This window comes from Poecile atricapillus, chromosome W (genome assembly GCF_030490865.1).
Source record: "Poecile atricapillus isolate bPoeAtr1 chromosome W, bPoeAtr1.hap1, whole genome shotgun sequence".
NCBI lineage: Eukaryota > Metazoa > Chordata > Aves > Passeriformes > Paridae > Poecile > Poecile atricapillus.
In genome coordinates this window covers 98,181,403-98,205,429 of record NC_081288.1, presented here as the reverse complement: position 1 = coordinate 98,205,429, position 24,027 = coordinate 98,181,403, and the positions used below count along the sequence as shown (strand labels likewise).

The following is a 24,027-nucleotide window of genomic DNA, read 5'->3' as shown; positions in this document are numbered from 1 at the left end:
TAATAAATTTCTCTTTTTTTAACCTGAATTTGCCTTTGCATTTATAACAGATTGGTGCTGTGACTCGGATCGGAGAAACTGCGGGAGAATCTCGCTGTCCAGGACAGGTCCCCCCGCTGATTTTGGCGGCCTGGGGAGTCGAGAGCCTCCGCAGTTCGTTCTGACATCCAAACCAAATTTAGGCTAAGGCAAAAACCACAATAAAAAGAGAGACGGATCCAGAGAGCTCGGGAAGGCAGGGAGCCTTCAAGAAAGCTGCGGCTTGGTAGCTCGTAAAAAGTCGACAGTGCACGAAGACGCCCTCGCAGGAAAATTGCTGTAAGTATTGTGGGGTTGAGCGGGTGATTGGGCGAGTGTGTGTGAGACGTGATCTGATCACGGAGCGAGTGCGGACTTAAAGGCCACGGTTCCATCCTCCCGCGAGGGAATTGGCCGGCCGCGAAGGAAGCGATTCGGTTTGGGAAAGCTCTCTCTCTACACGCTTGTAAAAACCTGGGACGAAAGGGAGTCCCGGGGGACTGATCACAAGGGGCTGAAAGGGGAAGGGGACATCCCATCGAGCTCGGGAATTGGTAAACCCTTTCAGTCAACGGACCTAGGCAAAGGTCCAAAGGAGAATCGAAGTGCTGAATACAAAAGACCCCAGTGCAGCTAACTGAGAGGTGAGTATTAGCAAACTTTGATTTCTCTGGCAAAGGCGGAATGAACACAACGCAGGAAAGGTAAGATATTTTTTATTAATATGGGACAAAGAAAAAGTAAGATGCAGAAGAAGGGTAGTGAAAAGGGTCCCTCCGAGAAAGCGAAGGGATCGCTGGACATCCCACCGGAAAGTCCCTTGGGATGGATGTTAAAATATTGGGAAAATTGTCCCGAGAGAAAAAAGAAATCCAAGGCAAAAATGATCCAGTATTGCGCCGAGGTCTGGGGAGGGCAAGAACTGAGAAACCATCTCACTTGGCCTGTGTTGGGCACATTTGAAAGGTGGACGTGTAACGAGTTGCTCTCTTATGTGGAGAGCAAGGTTTCCTCGGACCCCGAGGAAAAGGAATATGCCAAGCTCTGGTTAACTGCCAGAGTAGGGTTATTCCCGGTGAAACAAAAATGTGGATCAAGGGCAGAAACCTGGGAACCCCTTGATCATTTACCACCTCCATACCACGGACCGGCAGAACCCTCTGCGGTGGATCAGGTGGTGCCGTCAGCACCCGCGGGCTCCCCAGAGCAACCTGCTGAGATATTCACATCTCGAGCAGGGGAGTCGGCATCGGCAGTCGTGCCGGCAACATTCCCGTTGCCCCCGCCTGTGGAAACCCCAGCCGCCACAACCTCTCCAGAGTCCATATTAGTGCAAGGCTGGGGATCACCCTATCCACAATTGCCCGTCCGGCCGCCACAGCCGGGACCCTCAAACTTAACTGAAAAGGTCCCTCCCGGTAACCGGGTGGCGGCGGAGTTCCCACAAACAATAAAGGAAAAAACCCCCACAAACCCCAGTTCCCCTCCTGCAAGTAGAACTCGTTTGAAAGCAAAAATGGTGGGTGAAGAGTGGGGAGAGAATGAGAATGGACACCGAATGTTCCCTCTCAGGGAAGTACCAACCGCCCCTGGAGTAATTTGGTTTGTGAATGTTCCCCTTAATTCAGGGGATGTGCGAGCATTTAAAAAAGAGATGGGGCGGTTGCTGGATGATCCGTTTGGTGTGGCTGAAAGGTTGGATGACTTCTTAGGAAGCAGTATTTATACGTATGATGATCTTATGGCAATCCTGAGATCGCTGTTTAATCAGGAGGAGAGAGAGATGATTAAACAAGCCGGTATCAGGGACTGGGACCGACGCAACCCACAGGGGACACCGGGGGACCAAAAGTGGCCCAGTGTAAGCCCGAGTTGGAACGCCCAGACGGAAGAAGGCAGGCAGAGCATGATAGATTTAAGAAATATAATTGTGCAGGGAATTAGAGAGGCGGTTCCCCGAGGTCAAAACATTAGTAAAGTGTTCGGGGAATGCCAAGGGAAGGAGGAATCGCCCACAGAATGGGTGGAGAGGCTACGGCGGAGTCTTCAGATATACTCTGGGACTGACCCGAACTCTCCCGTGGGAGAAGTCCTACTCAAGACACAATTCGTAGCAAAGTCTTGGGAGGATATTAGGAGGAAACTGGAGAAAATCGATGGATGGCAGGATAAAAGCCTCCAAGAGCTTCTGAGGGAAGCTCAAAAGATATACATGAGAAGGGAGGATGAAAAACAAAGGCTACAGGCTAAAGTGTTAGTAGCCGCTGTCAAAGAGGTTCAAAAGCAGGAGCAAACGCATGGTAAGTTTAAAACTTCACCCAGAAAACAGAAAGGCCCTCACAAGGCAGCCCCTACCCCACGGAGAGAGCTTCCCGAATGTTACTATTGTAAAAAGGTAGGACACATTCAGCGGGACTGTAGGAAAAGGATGAATGATGAAAAAATCTTTCAAGAGGATTAGCGGTGTCTTGGGCTTTTTAATTTGGGGACCAAAACATCCAAAGAGCCCTTGATAAAACTGAGAGTGGGTCCCCAACGGCAGGAGGTAAGCTTCCTGGTAGATACCGGGGCAGAGAGGAGTACTCTGCAAAAACTACCAGAGGGGTGTGTGGCAAGCAGGGAAAAGGTTTTTGTAATTGGAGCCAAGGGAGATCCTTTTAAAGTGTCTGTAATAAAAGATGTGGAAATAGAATCGAAAAATAAAATTTGCCTAGGAAATTTGTTACTTGTAGAAGAGGCGGATTATAATTTATTAGGAAGAGACATGATTGTTGCATTGGGTATCAATATTATTGTTAAAAATTCTGAATTGGTGGTGAAGATATTCAAATTGACTCCAAAGGATGAAGAGGAAATTAATCCCAGAGTGTGGCACTCGAAAGGGGAAGTGGGAAAACTAAATATTAAGCCTATTAAAATTGAAATAGAGGACCCCGATGACCCGATAAGGGTCAAACAATATCCCATCCCGATGGAAGGGAGGAGGGGATTGAAGCAGGTAATTGATGATCTTCTCAAAGGGGGTACCCTCGAACCCTGCATGTCTCAACATAACACCCCCATCCTGGCCGTAAAGAAAACGGATGGGAGTTTCCGATTGGTTCAGGATCTTAGAGCGGTAAACACTAGAACCCGAACCAGGTTCCCGGTGGTGGCAAACCCTTATACTTTACTAAACAGACTCTCACCTGAGGATGTGTGGTACAGTGTAATTGATTTAAAGGATGCCTTTTGGACTTGTCCTTTGGATGAGAGGAGTAGGAATTACTTCGCCTTTCAGTGGGAGGACCCTGACACAAACCGAAAACAACAGCTAAGGTGGACGGTCCTTCCTCAAGGATTTGTGGAATCTCCAAATCTGTTCGGACAGGCTTTGGAGCAATTGCTAACCCAATTCGTTCCTGAGGATGGGACAAAACTGTTACAATATGTAGCTGACATATTGATTGCCGGGACAACTGAAGAAAAGGTGAAAAGGAGTACGATTGCTTTGTTAAATTTTTTGGGACAGAAGGGGTTAAAGGTATCCAAATCCAAACTGCAATTCACAGAGCCCGAGGTTAAATATCTTGGTCATTGGATATCTCAAGGGAAAAAGAAATTGGACCCTGAGAGAGTGGCAGGGATCCTTGCACTCCCTGCCCCAAAAACAAAGAGACAAATTAGACAATTGTTAGGGCTTCTGGGATATTGCAGGCAATGGATTGAAGGTTTTAGTGAAAAAGTAAAGTTTCTGTATGAAAGACTAAACACTGACAGACTGAAATGGACTGAGCAAGATGGAATTAAATTCCAGGAGTTAAAGAATGCCCTCATAACCGCCCCCGTACTAACCTTGCCGGACACCAATAAAGAATTTCAGCTGTTTGTGGACATGAGTGCGCAAACAGCACACGGGGTTCTGAGCCAGGAATGGGCAGAAAAAAGGAAACCCATAGGATTTCTATCAAAAATCCTAGATCCGGTAAGTAGGGGCTGGCCTACTTGCTTGCAAGCAATCGTGGCAGTAGCTCTGTTGGTTGGGGAAGCAAAAAAGATAACTTTTGGAGCTTCCTTGATAGTTTATACCCCACATGACGTAAGAAATATCTTACAACAAAAAGCAGAAAAATGGTTAACTGATTCAAGGCTTCTGAAATATGAAGCCATCTTAATCAGCTCACCGAGCCTGGAATTAAAAACTACTGCACAGAATCCTGCGCAGTTCCTGTTTGGGGAACCAACAGAAAAACTACTCCACAATTGCATTGAAACTGTGGAATTGCAAACAAAGGTTAGGCCTGACTTGGAAGATCAAGAATTAGAAGGAGGAGAAAAATGGTTTATAGATGGTTCTTCGAAAGTTGTTGAAGGAAAACGAAAATCAGGATATGCAATAATAAATGGCATGTCAGGAGAAGTTGTAGAGTCAGGCCCCCTAAAAGCAAGTTGGTCAGCCCAAGCTTGCGAGCTATATGCTCTCCTAAAAGCCCTTCGGGGATTGAAAGGAAAAAGGGGGACCATTTTTACAGACTCAAGATATGCATTCGGAGTGGTACATACCTTCGGGAAAATATGGGAAAAGAGGGGTTTGATAAATACTAAAGGAAAAGGATTAATCCATGGGGAGATAATCAGACAAATTTTAGAAGCAGTCAGAGAGCCACGAGAAATATTGGTGGTCCATGTAAAAGGACACCAAACAGGATGGCAATTCCACACGCGGGGAAACAATCTGGCAGACAAAGAGGCGAAAAGAGCAGCTTTGTTAACGGTAAGTATTCCCGAAGTAATCCCAGAGGAATCACCAGAGGTTTCCATGCTCCCTTCGGAAAGGGAGATAGAAGAATTCAAAAAGGTAGGAGGTAACTTCGAAAAGGGAAAATGGTGGTTACCAGACGGGAGGGAATTAGTCCCAAAGGGAATGGCAAGGGGAATACTACGGAGACTACATGAACAAACTCATTGGGGAACTCGAGCATTAGCCGAGCAATTTCTTAAATTTTTCGGGTGCAAAGGAATCTTTGAACTCGCCAAACAAGAGGTGCAAGGATGTGTGATATGCCAGAAAATAAATCGATCAAAATTTAAGCAATCAGCCTGGGGAGGTCGCCCTCTCTCATACAGGCCGTTTGAAAGAATCCAGGTGGATTTCACTGAGCTACCAAAAATCGGTAGATGCAAATTCTTATTAGTAATAGTAGATAAATTGACACATTGGGTGGAAGCTTTTCCCAGGGCAAGGGCCACAGCTCAAACGGTGTCAAAAATTTTATTGGAGGAAATTATTCCCAGATATGGGATAATAGATTATATCGATTCAGATCAAGGCACACACTTTACATCCAAAATTATCAGACAACTATCAGAAGCATTAGGCATAAGATGGCAATATCACACCCCTTGGCATCCTCAGAGTTCGGGACAAGTGGAAAGAATGAATCAAACATTAAAATCACAGCTAGCCAAACTTATGATTGAAACCAAAATGTCATGGATCAAATGTCTTCCCCTTGCATTACTAAATATAAGAACCATGCCGCACTCTGAGACAGGTCTGTCCCCCTTTGAAATGTTATATGGGATGCCATATAAACATGGAATGCCAGTGGCACATCCTCAGGTGGAGGATGTGCAGATTCGACCGTATCTTATTTCCATAAACAAAAATTTACAGGAGCTGAGGAAAAGAGGACTGATTCCCCAAAGTGCAACATTGAGATTTCCAATCCACCAGATACAGCCTGGGGATAAAGTCCTGATCAAGGCGTGGAAGGAGCATCCCCTCAGCCCTCACTGGGAGGGACCATTTCTCGTCCTCCTGACAACAGATACCGCAGTTCGGACTGCCGAAAGGGGCTGGACACACTCATCTCGGGCGAAGAAAGTAATGGATTACAATTCCTCCGAGTGGAAAGTCACCACCCCTCCGGGAGAGTTGAAAATTAAACTCCGGCGTCACCACAAATGACAAGTGAAGGGCAGATAAGTTGTATTAATCCTGATTGTTATTGCTTTCCATTTGTCCATTTCAAGTGTGCTTATTGTGACCAGATTTGGGTGGCTCACTGTTTGGGAGGGTACAAACCCAAGGGATTGTGTACCAAGTGTCTAGAAAAGGAACAGGAGCAAACTAACCTTTTCCTAATACTTGCCACCCGGGCGGGGATTTTGGAACTCGACTCTCCCGAGTGGTTCCTGTTTTTCCAAAAGGGGTTGAGAGGCAAACTAGATTGTAAAGCAGAACCTTTAGTAATCGAGTGTCGTAGAACGATAAAAGTACCGTGTAGGACAGATACGATCAAAGCGTCTCGGTGGGCTGCCTTTAAGAGAAGGTACGCCATAAGGACTTCAAGGGCCCCTGAAGACAGTCCTTGCTGCCGAGAAGATGGCAATCCCTGCCGTATGTTCTTATACGGGTGAAGGGCGAGGCAGAGGGATGCAATGGTGGGGAATCCTGACAGTCCTGAATCTAGCCATGTGCTTGGCTGAGGGAACGAGTCCCAAGGCACCTCTGGGGGAGCGTCCTCTGGGGAAGTGTGAGCAGTGTCGGACTGCCACAGTTACCGAACGAATGATCAACTGTCCTCTGGAACTGCGAGCGGGGTTATGCTGGGCTAATGGCACTCAGTATAATCTGTGTAAATTGGAGGGGGAGGTTTGGTGTTCCCGCCCAGGGGCAAGTTTTAAGGACAAGCAGTTTCAAACTCTGGAAGAACAAAAGACCCAAACAACCCACTTCAGAAACAAAAGGGAGGTGGGGGGAGTCCCTCCGATCTCAATTTGCGGTCAATGTAATAAAACCGTTTGGATCGGAGGTAAAAGGCAATCTACCTTCATCGCATACTACCAAATTAACCCTCTGTGTTATAATAAAGCAAACTTGAAAATGTGTACTATGGGTGGAAAAATGTATTGGGAAGGAAGAAATTTGAAACATGAAGCAAAAGCTTCCTTCAACCATGAACCCATAATTCTAGATTTGTTAAAAAATGATGACGACCGGGTGTGTTTGCAATTCGACCAGGTATTCTGTTTTTCTAAAGATGAGGAAGGGTTAGATCCAGAAAGCAAAATCAAACAACTAACCCTAGAATTAAAAAGACGAGAAATAGAGAATAAAAGAAAGAGGCTGGAACAAGAGAGACTAAACTCTCTTAGTGAACATTATGAGCAATTGGAAAAACAATATAGTAGCTGGGGATTACCAAGCCCCAACCAAAACCTATTCATAGACCTGATGCAAGAAATTGCCACCGAATTAGGTCTATCAAATTGTTGGATATGTGGTGGCTTGAAATCAGCCGAGAGATGGCCATGGAAGGGAGAAGGACTAACCCCAGAACAACTCTTAAAATGGAAAGGCCTAAAATTATCTAAAACTACACGAAGACCCGAGGGATGGGTAATAGATCAGAGAATAATTGGAACTTTCTGCATTAGCAGAGAAGGAAAGGAATTCACCGATTTGGTAGGTTATACCCCGTGTATAAACACCCTCACGGTGAATTCCAACAGCAAAACAAAAGTCTGGCAACCTGAACCACCTGAGGGTTATTGGAGTCCCTCTCGGGATAATAACTGTGAATGGATAGAAATAATTGGACTTTGTTGGTATAAAAATTCTGGGGCCAATCCCTTCCATGCGTTAATAGGCCTGAGAGAATATTGGGATGATACAGCAAAATCGAACAAGGGTTGGGAAGCACCGGATGGCATATATTGGATATGTGGAAAGAAGGCATACAGTGAATTACCTAGAAGGTGGAAAGGATCCTGCACACTCGGAATCATTCGGCCCTTTTTCTTTACCTTGCCCAAAGATGAGAGTAAGTCTTTGGGAGCTCCCCTCTTTGAAACCTTAGCCAGGCAAAAGAGGGAATTAAAACGGGAATTACCAATGGCGGGAGGCAACCAGAAGTGGAAAGAGGAAGAATGGCCTGCCGAAAGGATTATTCAATATTATGGGCCCGCTACTTGGGCAAATGACGGCAGCTGGGATTACAGAACCCCCATTTATCTCCTCAACAGACTTATCAGGTTGCAAGAGGTGGTAGAGGTAGTCTCAAATCACACTTCAGAAGCCCTGGAACTCCTAGCAAAACAACATTCACAAATGAGAGCTTTTGTGTATCAAAACAGATTAGCTCTCGATTACCTGCTAGCCGAGGAGGGAGGAGTGTGCGGCAGATACAATGAATCCGAGTGCTGTATGGAAATAGATGATTACGGGGAAACAATAAAAGGATTAGCGGCTGAAATAAAAAAGGTAGCACATGTACCAGTCCAAAAATGGAACTCAATCCTACAAGCCTCCTGGTGGGACCAAATATTCGGGCAAGGGGCTTGGTGGAAGAAGCTAGTATTCTTCATAGTCTGTTCAATTGCTGGAATCATTTTTCTTCCCTGCCTAATTCCTTGCTTCATTAGACTAATTCAGTCTGTTGTGCAAGGAATGCAAATTGCCACCCTTCCAATAGATCCTGAAAAAGCACAAGGAAAACCTACTTCTCTCTCTAAATTAATGAAATTAGAGGAAGAAAAGGAAAATAAAAATGCAATTAAAGCCTTAGAAAATTTTGAAAATAAATATAACCGGTTTCAAGAAGATTGTGGGAATTCGCTAACTGACTGGGAGGAAAATGAATGTGATTAAAAATTACATACAATCCTTCCCCCATAAAATTGGATAAAATAACACGAATTTTTAATATGATGAATTATTAGGCGGGGGAGTGTAATAGATAAACTTATGTATAAAAATTCGTAAAGGTCAAAATAAATATATTTGTAATAATATAAAATAAAACAGTGTGGCAAAAAGTCCTTCCCCAGATCTAGTTGCGAATTCCCATTCAGGAGAAACCAATGCTAGCCTGCGCCCATCAACCGAAAAGAATAAGCAGGACACGAGCCATCAAGCTAACAAAGGAACGAGCTCGGAGGAGATATCCATCGCCGGACCTGAACACGCCCTGCAGTCCACTGTTGGGGAAGCAATCAGGCTGACAAAGGAACGAGCTCGGAGGAGATATTCATCACCAGACCCAAACTCCCCACCTGGCAGACCGCTGTTGGGGAAGCAATCAGACTGGACAAAGGGAAAAGCCCAGCCGAGATATCCATCGGCTCCAACCCGGATCCCACCACTCCATCCTGATGGCCCAAACCAAAATTGAAATCTGGGAACATTAAAAACCTCTTTACATATGAGGAGACTCTGCCCAGACATTTACTAACTCTATTCTCCAATGCCAGGAAATCCATTCATCCAACAATCAAGGACCTTTGGTGAATGGTGCCTGCTTGGAATTTGGCCTCAGGACACAAAATCCCTATAAAAACCCAGACCAGAGAATCCTCAAGCGTGGATTTGGGAACACCTATACCTTTGGTATAGACCCTGTCCACCCAGCGCTGCGCTGCCCATTTTATTGTGGTTTTTCTCGTTGTTTGTTCTTTATTGTTTTATAATAAATTTCTCTTTTTTTAACCTGAATTTGCCTTTGCATTTATAACACTTGCAAAAAGCCAACATCACAAAATGGATTTATAACAACTCCTGCTCTTCTTTTTTTATAAATCATTTGGCTTGAGCAATAATTCTTGTTTTCTAGCTTCTAGTATTCGCTCATTTTTCACAAATCAATTTGGCTTCTTCCAAAGGGTCTTCCACATTATTTTGTTTTCTTAATACCGTGATTTTTTGTGCCGTTCCAGATGTAGCCAATTTCAGGTCTGTAGGCATTGCTACTACTTGCATGCCTTGAACTATACTGGTGATTAGCCGAATGAAACAGGATTAAACAAGGAAGAAATATTATTAAACCAGCTGTAGCACATAGGAGGAAGAAACCTAGCTTCCTCCACCATTCTATCTCCAATACACTATCCCATCAGTTAGTGGTCATCACTGATTCCCATTTCTGGACCGACACATGTGTCGCCCTGAAAACTCAGCTTCTGAGCTTGCTAACATAGTTTTCTAAAGACTTTCCCAGGACAGTAACTGTAAACATAGATATGTGTACATTCTTTCTGTTACACATCTTGTGATGGACATCTCTCATGGCCAGTGCAGTGAGAAAGTGTTATCCTGACCATCCAATCCCTGGCTGTGGTCAGGAGCCTATAAATCCTAGGGGGAAAAATAAACTCTCTCTTCTCTTCACCACACCTCGACCTGTGTCCGTGTGATCTATTCATCTTCAGCAGTAACACACATGGGCTATTTTTCTGATATTCTTGGCGATATCTAGAATGGCATTTCCATTGTCATCGATTTGTAAACAACAATCTGATGTATTAAAGTTCCCGCAAACACCCCTTTCTTCAGCCAATAAATAGTTCAAAGCCAGCCTATTCTGATATATTGTAGCTCTGTCTTGGAGTTGCTGACTGACTATTAATTCCATAGCCCCAGCTGTTTCATTGGTTATGATTTCTACAACAGCTTGGAGTCTTATAATTTAGCATGTAAATTGGGGTTCGATATCCACAGCTTCCATCTTGTGCCCAAGTAGCTGGCCCATACGTTTCCAATGTGTTCAGGGGGCCATTCCTCATCTCCTCATTTTTGAGGTCCTCCAAATAATTCCTTTTATTTCGTTTTAGGTCCTCATAAACTGGCACTCCCAATTGATCTCAATCTGGTCCTAGCAAAAGGAAAAATCCTGTTTGAATGATTTCCAGAGTGCAATTCCCTTTCCATCGTGAAGGGAGCTTTGGGTATGCCCTGTCGTTCTAATTGGGAACAGCGGAAAGAACGACACGGACTCTCAAAGGAGTCAGAACAGGAGAGAATCTCTAGTTTATTGCCTCGGTCATGTCATATAGACTAGCTCGTCGAAAGCACAGAAAGGAAACTCCCATTGGCCAGCAAAGTACTACATCACCATCATTGGTCAGTGGGGTTCACCACCCCCCTGACCTTCTCCTGCAAGGAAAACACGGGAATCAGAAAACAGCACCTGCAGGCTGTTTTCTGTCTTTGAGGATTGTTTTGAATCCTCCCATGAATTTCCCAGGCTAGCTTCTCAGGCAGGGCTGGCAGGCCATGGGGCCTGCAGCTTGCTCCAGAGCTAGCCTCCACAATGCCCTTTTCCCACATATCCAAAATAAGCCATCTGGTGCTTTCCAATAGTCATTTTTCTGTTGATTTATATTTTTCCAAAATTTGGATATTTCTGGGATTCCAGAGTAATTATTTTTCCCTGTACCATTACATTGGGAGAGGCTGGTTTCATAATCATACACACAATTATTTCCTTTTGTCTTTCTCTGAGTCCAATACAGAGTTGGTTCTTCTGGGATCCACCATGTAGAAGTTCCATTGCTAACTTTATACCTTTTACAGGGAATATTTCCCACTTCATTAAGAAAATTTTTCACAGTGTGCCAGAGACATTCTTCCCTATCACTGTTGAACTTAGAATCTGTTGATATATTTTATATATTAGTAAAGGCCTGTATGCACAAACCAGCCTTTGAAATAAGTCGTGATATTAAGGGCTAAAATCCTTGAAACCATCCTGCAGATGAGAGAGTAAAGCAAAACAATATCCTTGTGTGTAGGAGAAAAAATGTAAACTGTGTGTGTTAGCCAATAGTAGCTTGCTCTGCCCGCGGACCCTGTAGAACCCTATAAAAGGTGTGCTAAAGATAGAAATAAACGGCGTTCACAATTACTTCTGTGAAGACTGGTGAATAGCTGGCGGTGCTCTCAGTAAGAATCCACCCTTCTCGCCGGGTCCCCCATCTTATATTGGTCCGGTTCCACTTAAGGAGTTCTACCGGGCCTATGCTACTAACTTTCCATGACCATTCCGCTGTCATCAAAACTCCTCCACAGACCCAACAGTTGGTTCTTTACTTATCCTCTCCCCCAATTCCACAAACAGGTTTTTCCCTAACCTTGAGGTATCCATTTCCCCATTTAACTGCTGTTTAAGCTTTGCATACAGGTCCTGACGTGAGGTTAATACAGGACTAGGTTGCTGTGTTGGCTTTGTCTTTTTACTTACCACTTGTTCTCTTACCAAATCTTGGGCTTTTCCCCTGACAGCAACCGCGAAACAAATCCATTTTTCTACTTTTGGGCAATTGTTTCCCAATCTGTTACCACTTGTTCCTAAATTTTCTGTGATCCAATATTTTTTCCCTTTATGTATACAAATAGCTAATTTGAATGGGTCATAGCACTGACTGTTGCTATGGATGTGGGTAATAAGAAAGGAAGCCTGGTGTCTTTCCATGTAAATCTTTCGACAGCATTTGTAACATGGCCTTGCTGGTGTCCCAAAAAGGAAAAGGATAAGTGACAGAAGAAGGAAAAATAGAGGTCCAGTATGCCTTTGTCCTGGTTTAGGGCAAATTTGGGAGAAAACCTCCAATGGGGCCCCCCCCGGGAAGCAAACCCACGTGGCCCCTTTCTCCTACCCCCCAACCGGTTCGGGAAGAGATTTCTCTGAGAGAAGTGGAAAAAACCTGTTTATTTCACAGGCACAGCACTACCCAGCACAAGAATGAACGATATCAAATTACAAAACCTCTCGACGTTCAGAAGAGATGACAAACTTCAGAGGGTCTCTTTTCTGTGGGTGTTCGCTCTGTTATCAGTCCCTCTGGCGCTGGAAAATGCCGCTGCCCAGGCTGGGCTCCCGGTAGTCCACGGGTGCAAGCTCCCGGTGCTCCCCCGAGTCCCCAGTCCAGAGCAGGTTTGATTCGTTTCAGAAAAAGGGAAAGAAAACAGTCCAGGAAGACCTCTCTGCTCCGGCTAGTTGGAAAGCCAAGGCGATCTGTCTCTTGTTGTCTGTCTGTGCTGTAGTCAAAACTCCCGATGCGGGGGAGGGGGAGCAAGTACAGTCTCTGATAACAGACTCGGTGCTTCTTTTTCACTCACTTTTACTCTTAGATGAAATTTTAAGAATACAAAACCTGTGTCTGGGTTAGGTGGACGAATGGGGATACAATTTAACATCATAATCAACCCAGGACAGCTTACACCCCCACCTCCCCTGCTTATGAGATTGCGGCTCATAGCAGGTGTTTTATGATCTTCTCGGTGGCGGGTTGTAGTGGCCAATCTAGTCTTGCCTTCTATTTCCTTGTCACTTCCTTTTTTGTAATTTCCAAGCAAAGCTCTTTTGACACCTCTTAACGGTAGTTTCCCACCGTTCCTCAGGTATTTCCCACTCAACAGGCACCAGTAATTCCCATCCACAGAGCAGAGTTATTATTTTAGTTGCCCGTAATTCTGCTTGGATAGAGGATTGATTTTGTGCTCGACACTCCCTATTGCTGTCTATAATGCTCGCTCGCGGTGAGAGACTTCTCCAGGGTCAAGCTGTTCAAGTATAAGCAATTTATTATAAGGGTAAAGAGAGGGGAGACCTGTGTCCGCCACCAGCCTCGGCATTCACGTGGTCAGGGGGAGGGGAGAGAGAGCGGGGAGAGCAGGGGAGGAGAGGTTGGAAAAGGGGAGGGAGGGCATAAGAGTAACAGAGGGAGAGCAGGGGGGAAACCAGGGAGGCTTATGAGAGAGGGGGGGAAACCAAGAGGGTAAGAGTAAGAGAGGGAAAGAGGGAAGAGTTAAGAGGTGAGAGCTCAGAGCTAAGAGTGGGGGAGAGGGGAGCTGAGAGAGGGGTAAGGCTAAGAGTTAGGAGAGAAGAGCTAAGAGCTAAGAGCTAAGAGCTAAGAGCTAAGAGCTAAGAGAGAAGAGCCAAGAGGTAAGAGGTAGGAGGTAAGAGAGGGGTAAAAGGGTAAGAGGTAAGCATGAAGAGAGCAAAGTTCTTGTTACAATCCAATATATCTTTTTCTATAGTGAATATTCTAATTCCCAGTAACCAATCACTACAAGATACACCCACTAAAGATTTTACATACAGGGTTTGAGTATCCCCATATTAACATACGGTGTTGCATTTTAAACTCTACAAGCTTTACAAGTTCTTTCCTTGCTTCTTGACCTTTGGATTCTCTATCAGCAGAAGGACATTGTTTCATCAGCAGGGATTCTCCTTTAGCTGGCTAGGCTATTGTTCTTTGGTTATATAGTAACCAGTACTCAGCTCCATGACTCAGAGCAGGCTTTCATTTCTACTTTGATTCTAGCCTTCATATTTTCAGAATCTTCTGCCAAACAATCACATTCATAAGGTTTCCCTGTTTCACCCTCCCCAACAACTCCCTAGAACAAGAATGTCGATTGTGTGAACTACAATACCAATTTTTCCCACAATTTAAACACTTATATTTGACCCAGTGTCCTGGGTTGATTATGATGTTAAATTGTATCCCCATTCGTCCACCTAACTCAGAGACAGGTTTTATATTCTTAAAATTCCATCTGAGACTAAAAGTGAGTGGAAAAGAAGCACCGAGTCTGTTATCAGAGACTGTACTTGCTCCCCCCGCATCGGGAGTTTTGACTACAGCACAGACAGACAACAAGACACAGATCGCCTTAGCTTTCCAACTAGCCGGAGCAGAGAGGTCTTCCTGGACTGTTTTCTTTCCCTTTTTCTGAAACAAATCGAACCTGCTCTGGACTGGGGACTCGGGGGAGCACCGGGAGCTTGCACCCGTGGACTACCGGGAGCCCAGCCTGGGCAGCGGCATTTTCCAGCGCCAGAGGGACTGATAACAGAGCGAACACCCACAGAAAAGAGACCCTCTGAAGTTTGTCATCTCTTCTGAACGTCGAGAGGTTTTGTAACTTGATATCATTCATTTTTGTGCTGGGTGGTGCTGTGCCTGTGAAATAAACAGGTTTTTTCCACTTCTCTCAGAGAAATCTCTTCCCGAACCGGTTGGGGAGTAGGGGAAAAAGGCCACGTATGTTTGCTTCCCGGGGAGGGGGGGAAGCCCCACTGGAGGTTTTCTCCTAAATTTGCCCTAAACCAGGACACCCAGCAAGCATGTCCTGTATTGGGATAATTTAGACAAGGTATATGATATGGCACTGATGGAAGTTGTGATTCTCCCCCTTCTTTATACAAATCACAGGCTAAAGCCAAAATATGAGGATGTCCTGACCGAAACAGTCCCAATCCGCCTGTTTGAAGTGGGAGTATTCCTCCCCAAGGTGGATATCGAAGGTTTCTCAGAACTTTTCCAGGTGGGACTTGAAACCACTGATATAAGCTTGACCTTACTTCTCAGTTAGGCATGATTCTTTGCACATCCCTAGGATCATTTGGATTGTCCCAGTTCATTACCACCCGGTCCCTGTTTAAGAGTCAATTTGGTATCACCCGGTTTGGATGTTATAGTCCAATCCTCAGGTTCTTTCACAGGTCCTTTGATCCCATTTGTGTGAATCCAACCTTGCTCCCTGGTCTGGATTGCAGCCTCCATTGTCAGCAGTACCTGAAAAGGACCTTCCCATTGAGGAGTTAAAGATTGCTCTTTCCATGTCTTTACAAGTACCCATTCCCCTGGATGAATATTATGAATTTTGAACTCCAAAGGGGTGATTTGAGGAATCATTCCTTTTAGCTGCAAGTCTTCAAGTGTTTTAGCAATTGTGGTGACATTTCCTGACACTTATTTCCCCTACTTTATAAGTGGCAGTTTCATGTTGGGAGGTAAGGAAGGGTAGTCCAAACATCATCTCATAGGGTGACACTCCCAGGTCTGACCTGGGCTGTGTTCAGACCCTTAACAGAGCCAAAGGTAAACACTTTACCCATGACATTTGGGTTTCAATCATTAATTTTTTAAGGCTCTTTTTAAAGTCTGATTCATTCTTTCCACCCATCCTGAACTTTGTAGGTGCCATGGGGTGTGTAATTCCCATTTTATTCCCAAGGTTTGGGTTATTTGCTGTAAGACTTTTGAGGTAAAATGCATTCCTCTATCTGAGTTTATTTTATTAACCATTCCATACTTGGGATTAATGTGTCCCAGAAGGGTTTTACATACCACATTAGGTGTAGCTCTGGCAGAGGGAATTGCTTCCACCCTATGAGTTAAATGGTCTACTACTACCAATAGGAACTTCCATCTTTGCACTTGGGGAAGTTCAGTAAAATCCACTTGAATACTTTGGAATGGTTGTAGGGCTAATTCATGGCCACCTAATGTTGTTTTTATCATTATTTTTCTATTCACTTTTTGGCAAGTTATACAGTTTTCAGTTATTTGTTTTGCTACTCCAAAAATTTCAATGAACCCATAATTCCTTAGAAATTATTTTTTTGATGCATGTCTTCTAATATTTTCCTGGTGAGTGGCTTATTAAGTAACTATCTTCCATCAGGGAATTTCGACTTTCCAGATTGATCTCATTCTCCACCTATCTTAAGTAATTAATTTTCTTCTTCCTCACTAAATCTAGGGATTTCCAATTCTTCCCTGTCTGGGATCAAAATCAACATAACTCATTTGGTCTCATTTTCTGCTGCATCTTTAGCCTTTTGGTCTGCCAAATTATTCCCTCGTATTTCTGGGGTCATCCCCTTTTGGTGTCCTTTGATATGTACTACAGCTATCTCTTCAGGCAATTTTAATGCTTCCAAAACGTCTAAAATAAGTCTTTCATGTGCCAGTTCTTTCCCTTTTGAATTTAGTAACCCCCTTTCTTCCCAAATTTTTCCAAAGGTATGTATTACTCCAAAGGCATACTTTGAGTCAGTATAGATGGTCCCCTTTTTATGTGCTAAATGCTGCTCCAGTGCTCTTTTTAGAGCATATAATTCACAAGATTGAGCTGACCAATTTGAAGGTAGTTTTCCTTTTTTTGATGGTCTGCATATTTTTCCCATTAACTAAAGCATATCCTGACATTCTTTTTCTTTGCAAACATCTGGATGAACTGTCAACATACATTTTTTTCACCTTCCAGGAGGGCTTGTTCTTCTAGATCTTCCCGAACTTTAGTTTGGCATTGTATAATTTCCAGACAATTATGTGCCAAATCATCTTTTGGTTCTCCATACAGAAATTGAGCTGGATTGAGACTTTTGCTTTTTTCTATAGTCAAATCATTATTGTCAATCAAGATTGCTTCATATTTTAACGTCCTGGAGTCTGTTAACCATTTTTCAGCTTTTTGATTTATCACATTTCAGACCGCATGTGGTGTGCACACAATTAATTTACTTCCAAAGGTGAGCTTACGGCTTTCTTCCACCAAAATAGCAGTAGCTGCTATGACTTGAACACATACCGGCCAGCCATGGCTCACTGGATCCAATAATCTGGATAAATAGGCTATTGGCCTTTTTACCCCCCCCCCCCCCCCCCTCATTCCTGGACTAAAACCCCGTGAGCTACTCCATTTTCCACATTCACATATAAATTAAAGGGTTTTTCTAAGGAGGGTAGGCTCAGGGCTGGTACTGAGGCTAGTTTCAATTTCAATTTTTCTAATTTGTCATCATCATCTTTGGTCCATTTTATATTGTCTCCCCCTGTCAATTTCTCATATAAAAAACTTACTGCTTTAATGGAAAACTGCTCAGAATATTCACTGAGTCCTCATAGAGGTCTAGTGAACTTGGTTTGTTTCTATCTTTAGCATACTTTTATAGGGTCCTACACGGTTCACACGACTTAACAAGCTACTATTGGTTAATACATTTTGTTTAACATTCTTTTTCTTATACACAATGCCACTGTTTTTCTTCATTCTCACTGTTCCAGGAGAGCTTCAAGGACACTGTCCTTAGAAATGTTGCCTGCATTGAAATCTGGGTTGTGCAGACAGGCCTTTACTAAAATATCATGCCCTTGTTCTGCTAAAATATTCACTAGAATTCCCCCTTTTTCTTTTTGCACAACCCAGGCTTTGGACGTGATTTGTTCTAGACTTTTATGGATACAGGATAACATACAGCTTACAATAACTATCCCTATTAATACGATAACAAAAATTTGTCTCCCTTCTAGCATAAGAGACTTCAACCACCCAGTAATGCTCTAGTTGGTTAACCAACTTCCAGTGGGGTCACTATCTTCTTTCAAGGCATGTAACCCATTCTGTAGCTGTTTTAGTTGTTTATGGATTGAGACTGAATGGTCAGTAAGGTTTTGACTCGAACCTCCAGAGTGTTTCAGCTAGTTCAGTGATGGGGTTTCTCCTCACTCTGGCTCCAGGCCAGAAGAAATAGGATCGGGGCTCACTGATCAACTTTTGGAATTCAAGTGTCTCGAATGAGAAAAGAAAAAAAGGGTGGACTCCCCTCCTGGGTTATGTTCCACAGTTTATTTCTGTGAAGGGAACCTCAGAGAACAAGACAAAGAAAAGGGGGTCTGGGGGCTTCTTTTTAACAGGGGTTCTTCGGAGGGTGGGAATATCAGAGAGAACCAATTATTTTTCACAGCTAGCACACTTACAAACTTGCTACAAATCAAGGTTAAACACGCTAAGATAAGAAATAACAGACACAGACTTCTAATAACAGACACAGACTTCTTCAAATGCCTACAAAGGTGTAGGAGTGAACTCACAGAGGAGGCATGGATATGCGGGGAGCGGGGGGGGGGGGGGGGGGGGGGGCAGATATGCAGAGGGAGCCTGGTAACGCAGGAGGGAAAGAAAGGGGGGGGACAAAAATACCCACCCGGCTTCTTTAGATGGGACACAGGAACCGGAAAATGCAAGGACACTCAGAGGCAGTCTGGGGCCGGGAGAACAAAGCCGTAAGTTCCCGCACCGAAGAATGGTCTCCCGCCGCCGCCACCCCCGCGCTTTCCCGGGCTAAAGAAACTCAAAGCAGCTGGAAATGCCAGCGGTGTTTTTTTCTCCGCTCCATCGGGCTTCCCGCTGCTTTCCGCCGCATCCCGCTGCGGGGCTGAGGGAGAGGGGAGGGTCGGCCCGACCCCCCTCAGCGGCAAGGATACAGAGGGGTCTGAGGAAGAAAACTCCGGTAACCACAGTAACTGATCCTCCTGAAAGAAGCCAGGAGAAAAGGGGGGGAAAAGAAGCCGAGGCTTGGAGAGGGGGAGGAGTGCATTCCAGGCTATCAGCTACAAACATAAACTAACTTTCTAACATTCTAACAACCTTTACCGCAACAAGGTTTAAACAGCACATGCCTTCAAACTCCTCACAACCATGTCCCTGTGCTAAGAGTAAAAAATCAATTGCAGCTCGATTTTGTAGTACAGTGTGACGTACACTACTTACATCAGCTGAAAGTTCACTTAACATTGTTCATGTCAAATTTAATTCTTTCCTGGCCCAGCAAGCCAGCCTTTTTAGAGTTGATTAGCCTTTAGTAGCAGCTGCTCCTGGAGTAAAAAATGAAGCCAGCCATACTATACCACGACCCTAAAAGTCTGGGTCTCTAACATCATCACACTATAATTCATTCAGGCTTCGCTTTGACCGTTTGATGTTTTTTACTTTACCAGCTATATTCAGCAATTGGTGTAAATTTGGATGGAACAAAGTAAGTTTTCCAAGGTAGCAGGGTCCTTCATGTGGGCTAGCAGGAATGCCATTCCATGCCCTGTGTCCACAGATTAAAAATATTGCATTAGGTAATTGCTTTGGTAATCGTCCTGTGAGATTACACTGTGAATAAAGGGCTTTACTTTCGGTGCTAGTGATAAAATCAACTCTAGGGTTAACTGTAGCCCAATATTGTATCATTTTGTTGGACTGACTTGTCATTGGGGGCTCAAACATTATCCATCTACCTGAGGTATTGGTGGAACCTAACAAATCCAATTCTTCTGGGACCCTACGGTAACATTGAGAATTTCAATAATTTTGGCTTTCCAAGAGGCTTCAAGTTGTCTTGATGTGAAGCCAACAGTGCAATTATACTCTCATAACATGGCCAATTGATTCAGTTGAGTTTCATTGCTAACTAAACCTTTAAATGCTTGAGGATCCCATTCAGGGACTCCTATTAGACAGGTGCGAAAAGGATCTTCAGGTGTGGCTAGGCTTAAACACATTGATTTTTGGCCTGTTAAGTTTCCTAGAGTGACCCATATGTTCTGTCGCTTCTGAATGTTAGCAGACAGTCGGGACTATAAACAAAACAATTACTATGAGTAGTTTGTTCCACACAAATGACACCATACTTTCAGAATTACAGTCAACCGGGCTTTTGTAACTTGTTGAATAATTTCTGCTAAGGTTAGTATAACTCAAGTTTGGCTGAACTTTCAAATGTGCTCACCTTAATTCTTGGATGGGGGATAATTATACACTATACTAACATCTTTTCTAAAATTATCAATAGTTTGCAAATAATAATTATCACACAAGCTAAACTTTTGTCTTAAACTATTCTCTAACTACTTTTAACACACGTGCTCTGGTATTCTTACTGCCGCAGCGACGGAAAGCCTGGAGCACCACGACTTCTCTAGAGAAACAGCCCTGAGAAGGGCTGGGTCGAAGCGCGTGAGCAGCTTTGAGCAGGCGAGTGATTTCAGCTCAGCTCAGCGGCGGCGGCAGGCAGGCAAGACAGGAAGCAGGGACGAGAAAGCTGGTCCAGCGTTCCGCAAAGCACAAACCTTTATTCAGGCAGAGCTTCGGCGAAGGGTGCCGGCAACAGCGAATCTCCCGAACAGGGTGTCCTGGGGTGACTTTATGATACTGGTATCCCCAATCGTCTGGTTTATGTTATATATTAAGTTCTGCACCTTTAAGACTGGCTTTGAGAGCAAGAGAGGGGGAAGAAGTGCGCAGTTTGTGTTAAAGAAAACATCACTCCCACACATCTCGCTCCTGGACTGTGGTGTCTGCAGCACGGACAGACAGCAGGACAGAGCTTCTCTCTGGCTTTTAGTTAGTTTTAGCTAGCTGAGGCAGAGGAGTTCCCTGGACCTTTGTTTTTTCCCTTTTTTCCTGGATCTGTGCAAGCCTGCTCTGGACTGAACACCCAGCCAAACCCCGGGAGCTCACGCCTGTGGCCCACCGGGGCCTGGGCCTCGGCACTTTCCAGCGCCGGAGGGACTGATAAGAACCTGAGCGAGCCGTTCACCACATGAAAAAGACTTTTCTTCCTAGACTTGCCATCCCATCGAACAGCAAGAAGTTTTATTATTTAATATTACTCAATTTCTGTTAAATAAACAGCTTTTTCCACTTCTCTCCAAAGAATTTTTTTTTCTTTCTTTTCCCGGACCAGAAAGTGAGGAGGGGCATTTCCCTGGGGAAATCCCCATTTGGAGTTTTCCTCCCTAATTTGCCCTAAACTAGGACAAATACAGTTTTTGGCGCCCAACGAACAGGGGCAAGAGAAAGTGGAAAAACCTGTACTGATTGTTGGTTGTATTTATTCTGTATTGGGATAAAGCAGTCAGTAGCCATGTTGCTTGGATACATAATATCTCTCGGGGTGGAAGCCTTCATGTGGATCTGGTCCCTAAAAGTTTTTGAGGTTTTAATACCTGTCTTTGCCCTCTTTCCCAGTAGAGGGGCACGGATTAGAATGGTTATTGTGCTGGGCTCGGTGATAATGATTTATAAGAAGTTTATAGAACTACTGAAGTTTCTGTCAGGTATGTTTGGCTTATGGTTTCTTCGCCCGACCCTGCCTCCCAGTCCCAGTAGCACATTTTGGGAGTTTATTAGTAATTGTACCCAGTTTGTTAGAGGAAGAGCAGGGGATGAGGCTTTTCAGCCTTTTCTTTCCTTCTTCTCCTTTGAATCTGTTATGTCCCTCTTTGAGAATATCCAGTTTCCCCTGAGTGTTAAGGATACCACTTTCCTGTTAGTTCAGCTGTTAGGCTTCCTCTATATGGTCTGCAACTTCTCTAGAATGAGGGCTGAGATATCCAGAAGAGCCAATGAGACCCCTGCCCCAGAAGTAGACTCAGGTGTGAGAAATCCTGAGTGGTGTAGAGAATGGGAGAGAATTGGCCGAACTCTGAAGGAATTTTCTGATCCCCCAGCCTGGGAATTTTCATGTGAACAAATTCAGAACCCAGATGAAGTAGGGAAATATCTGGAAGAGAATTGCTGTGATGATTCTAAGAAGAAAAATATCATTGCAATAAGCTGGGCCCTAGCGTATGCTTATCGCACGGTGCTAGATACTCTAGGGCAGGCAGATAAATCAGCAGCTACCCCAGTCAATCAGGCTGCAGCTAAGCCAGCAGCCAAACCAGACAGTGAGCCTAAGCCAGTGGCCAAACCAGACAGTGAGCCTAAGCCAGTGTCTGTTGCTCCTGCCACGAGAGGTATGAAATTCAAAACCAAAACCGATCGGCCAGTAGATGATGATAATGGTGATGCGGGGGAAGGACCCTCAAGACCAGCAACTGATCAAAAATCAGAAGGCGCTGGTGAACCTTTCTCCCTGAAGGACCTTCGTGGCCTGAGAAAAGATTACACTCGACGACCTGATGAATCTATAATTAGTTGGTTAGTCCGTCTGTGGGATGCTGCAGGTGAGGCTACAGTTCTGGATGGCACTGAAGCGAGGCATCTGGGATCCCTGTCACACGATCCGGTTATTTACCAGGAGATGATGAGGGGGGCTGACCCTTATAGTCTCTGGGAACGGGTCCTAAGAAGTGTGGCACAAAGATATCTGTGTGCAGACGATCTCTATATACAGCAAACTCGTTGGAAAACCATAGAACAAGGGATTCAGTGCTTGAGAGAAATGGTAATAGTAGATATTGTCTTCGTGGGTGACTTAGGTACTAGAAATCCAGACTTGGTGCCATGTACATCTGTGATGTGGCGAAAACTTGTTCGACTTGGGCCACAAGAATACGCTTCTGCTTTAGCAATAATGAAGCGGGATGACCGGGAGGAGACTGTGATGGATATGGCGAAGAAGCTTCGAGCATATGCAGATACCGTGCATGGCCCCATACAGACAAAAATTGCAGCTATGGAAACACGTATGCAAAACTTCCAAGACAAAATGGAGGAGAATTTCAAGAAACTCAGGGAGGACCTTCTTCCAGTCTCGGCAGTACAGACCAAGAGCCCTGGTACTCAATGCAGAAGTTCCCCAGATAGAGAGAAAAGGCTACGAGCTGAACTGTGGTTTTTCCTACGTGACTGTGGAGAAAACATGAAAAAATGGGATGGAAAATCTACTGGTGCTCTGGCACAGCGGGTGCGTGAATTGGAAGACAGCAAGACTCAGGGGGGATACTCCACCAAAAAGAAAGCCGCTCCAGTAGCCTGTAGTCAAACTGACAAGTATGATGATGACGTCTGATTCCCTTGAAGGAACCTCCAAGACATATACCCAAGGAAAGGATAACCAGGCTTAGAGGTGCCCTGCCTCTAACCAGGTAGAGGCTAGGGAAAACCGTGTCTTTTGGACTGTGTGGATTCGTTGGCCTGGCACATCAGAACCACAACGATATGAGGCCTTGGTTGACACTGGTGCACAGTGCACCCTAATCCCATCAAGATATGTAGGGGCAGAATCTGTTTCTATTGCTGGTGTGACAGGGGGATCACAGGACTTTACTTTAGTGGAAGCTGATGTGAGCCTGACTGGAAATGAGTGGAAGAAGCACCCCATTGTGACTGGCCCAGAGGCCCCATGCATTTTAAGCATAGACTACCTCCGAAGTGGGTATTTTAAGGACCCAAAGGGACTTAGGTGGGCATTTGGGATAGCAGCTGTAGAGACAGAGGGCATCAAGCAATTGAACACTTTGCCTGGACTGTCAGAGAACCCATCTGCAGTGAGACTCCTGAAGGTGGAAGAACAGCGAGTACCAATTGCCACCTCGACGGTGCACCGCCATCAATATAGAACAACTCGAGATGCTGTGATCCCCATCCACAAGATGATCCGAGAACTGGAGAGCCAAGGGGTGGTCAGCAAAACCCACTCACCCTTCAACAGCCCCATCTGGCCTGTGCGTAAATCTGAAGGAGAATGGAGACTGACTGTAGACTATCGTGCATTAAATGAAGTCACTCCACCGCTGAGCGCTGCCGTGCCGGACATGCTAAAGCTCCAGTACGAGCTGGAGTCCAAAGCAGCAAAGTGGTACGCCACTATTGACATTGCCAATGCATTTTTCTCCATTCCCCTGGCAGCAGAATGCAGGCCTCAGTTTGCCTTCACCTGGAGGGGAGTGCAG

At 44.7% G+C, this 24,027-nt stretch overlaps 1 protein-coding gene across 1 annotated transcript; it reads left to right on the top strand.

The window, feature by feature from the left end:
• Positions 1-702: 702 nt before the first annotated feature.
• On the top strand, positions 703-21,657 carry LOC131592118 (uncharacterized). The gene is made up of 4 exons (XM_058863397.1): positions 703-722; positions 985-1,078; positions 18,662-18,869; positions 20,295-21,657. The coding sequence occupies exons 1-4, from the start codon at positions 703-705 to the stop codon at positions 20,762-20,764; spliced, it is 792 nt and encodes a 263-aa protein (XP_058719380.1). The 3' UTR covers positions 20,765-21,657.
• The last annotated feature ends 2,370 nt before the right edge of the window (positions 21,658-24,027 follow it).

Bases quoted from the DNA above. Each gene is read 5' to 3' on its own strand.
- LOC131592118 (XM_058863397.1), top strand. From the start codon at position 703: ATGAACACAACGCAGGAAAG. The intron at 723-984 runs GTAAGATATTTT...CACATTTGAAAG, and splicing joins ATGAACACAACGCAGGAAAG to GTGGACGTGTAACGAGTTGC. The intron at 1,079-18,661 runs GTAGGGTTATTC...CCCGCACCGAAG, and splicing joins AGCTCTGGTTAACTGCCAGA to AATGGTCTCCCGCCGCCGCC.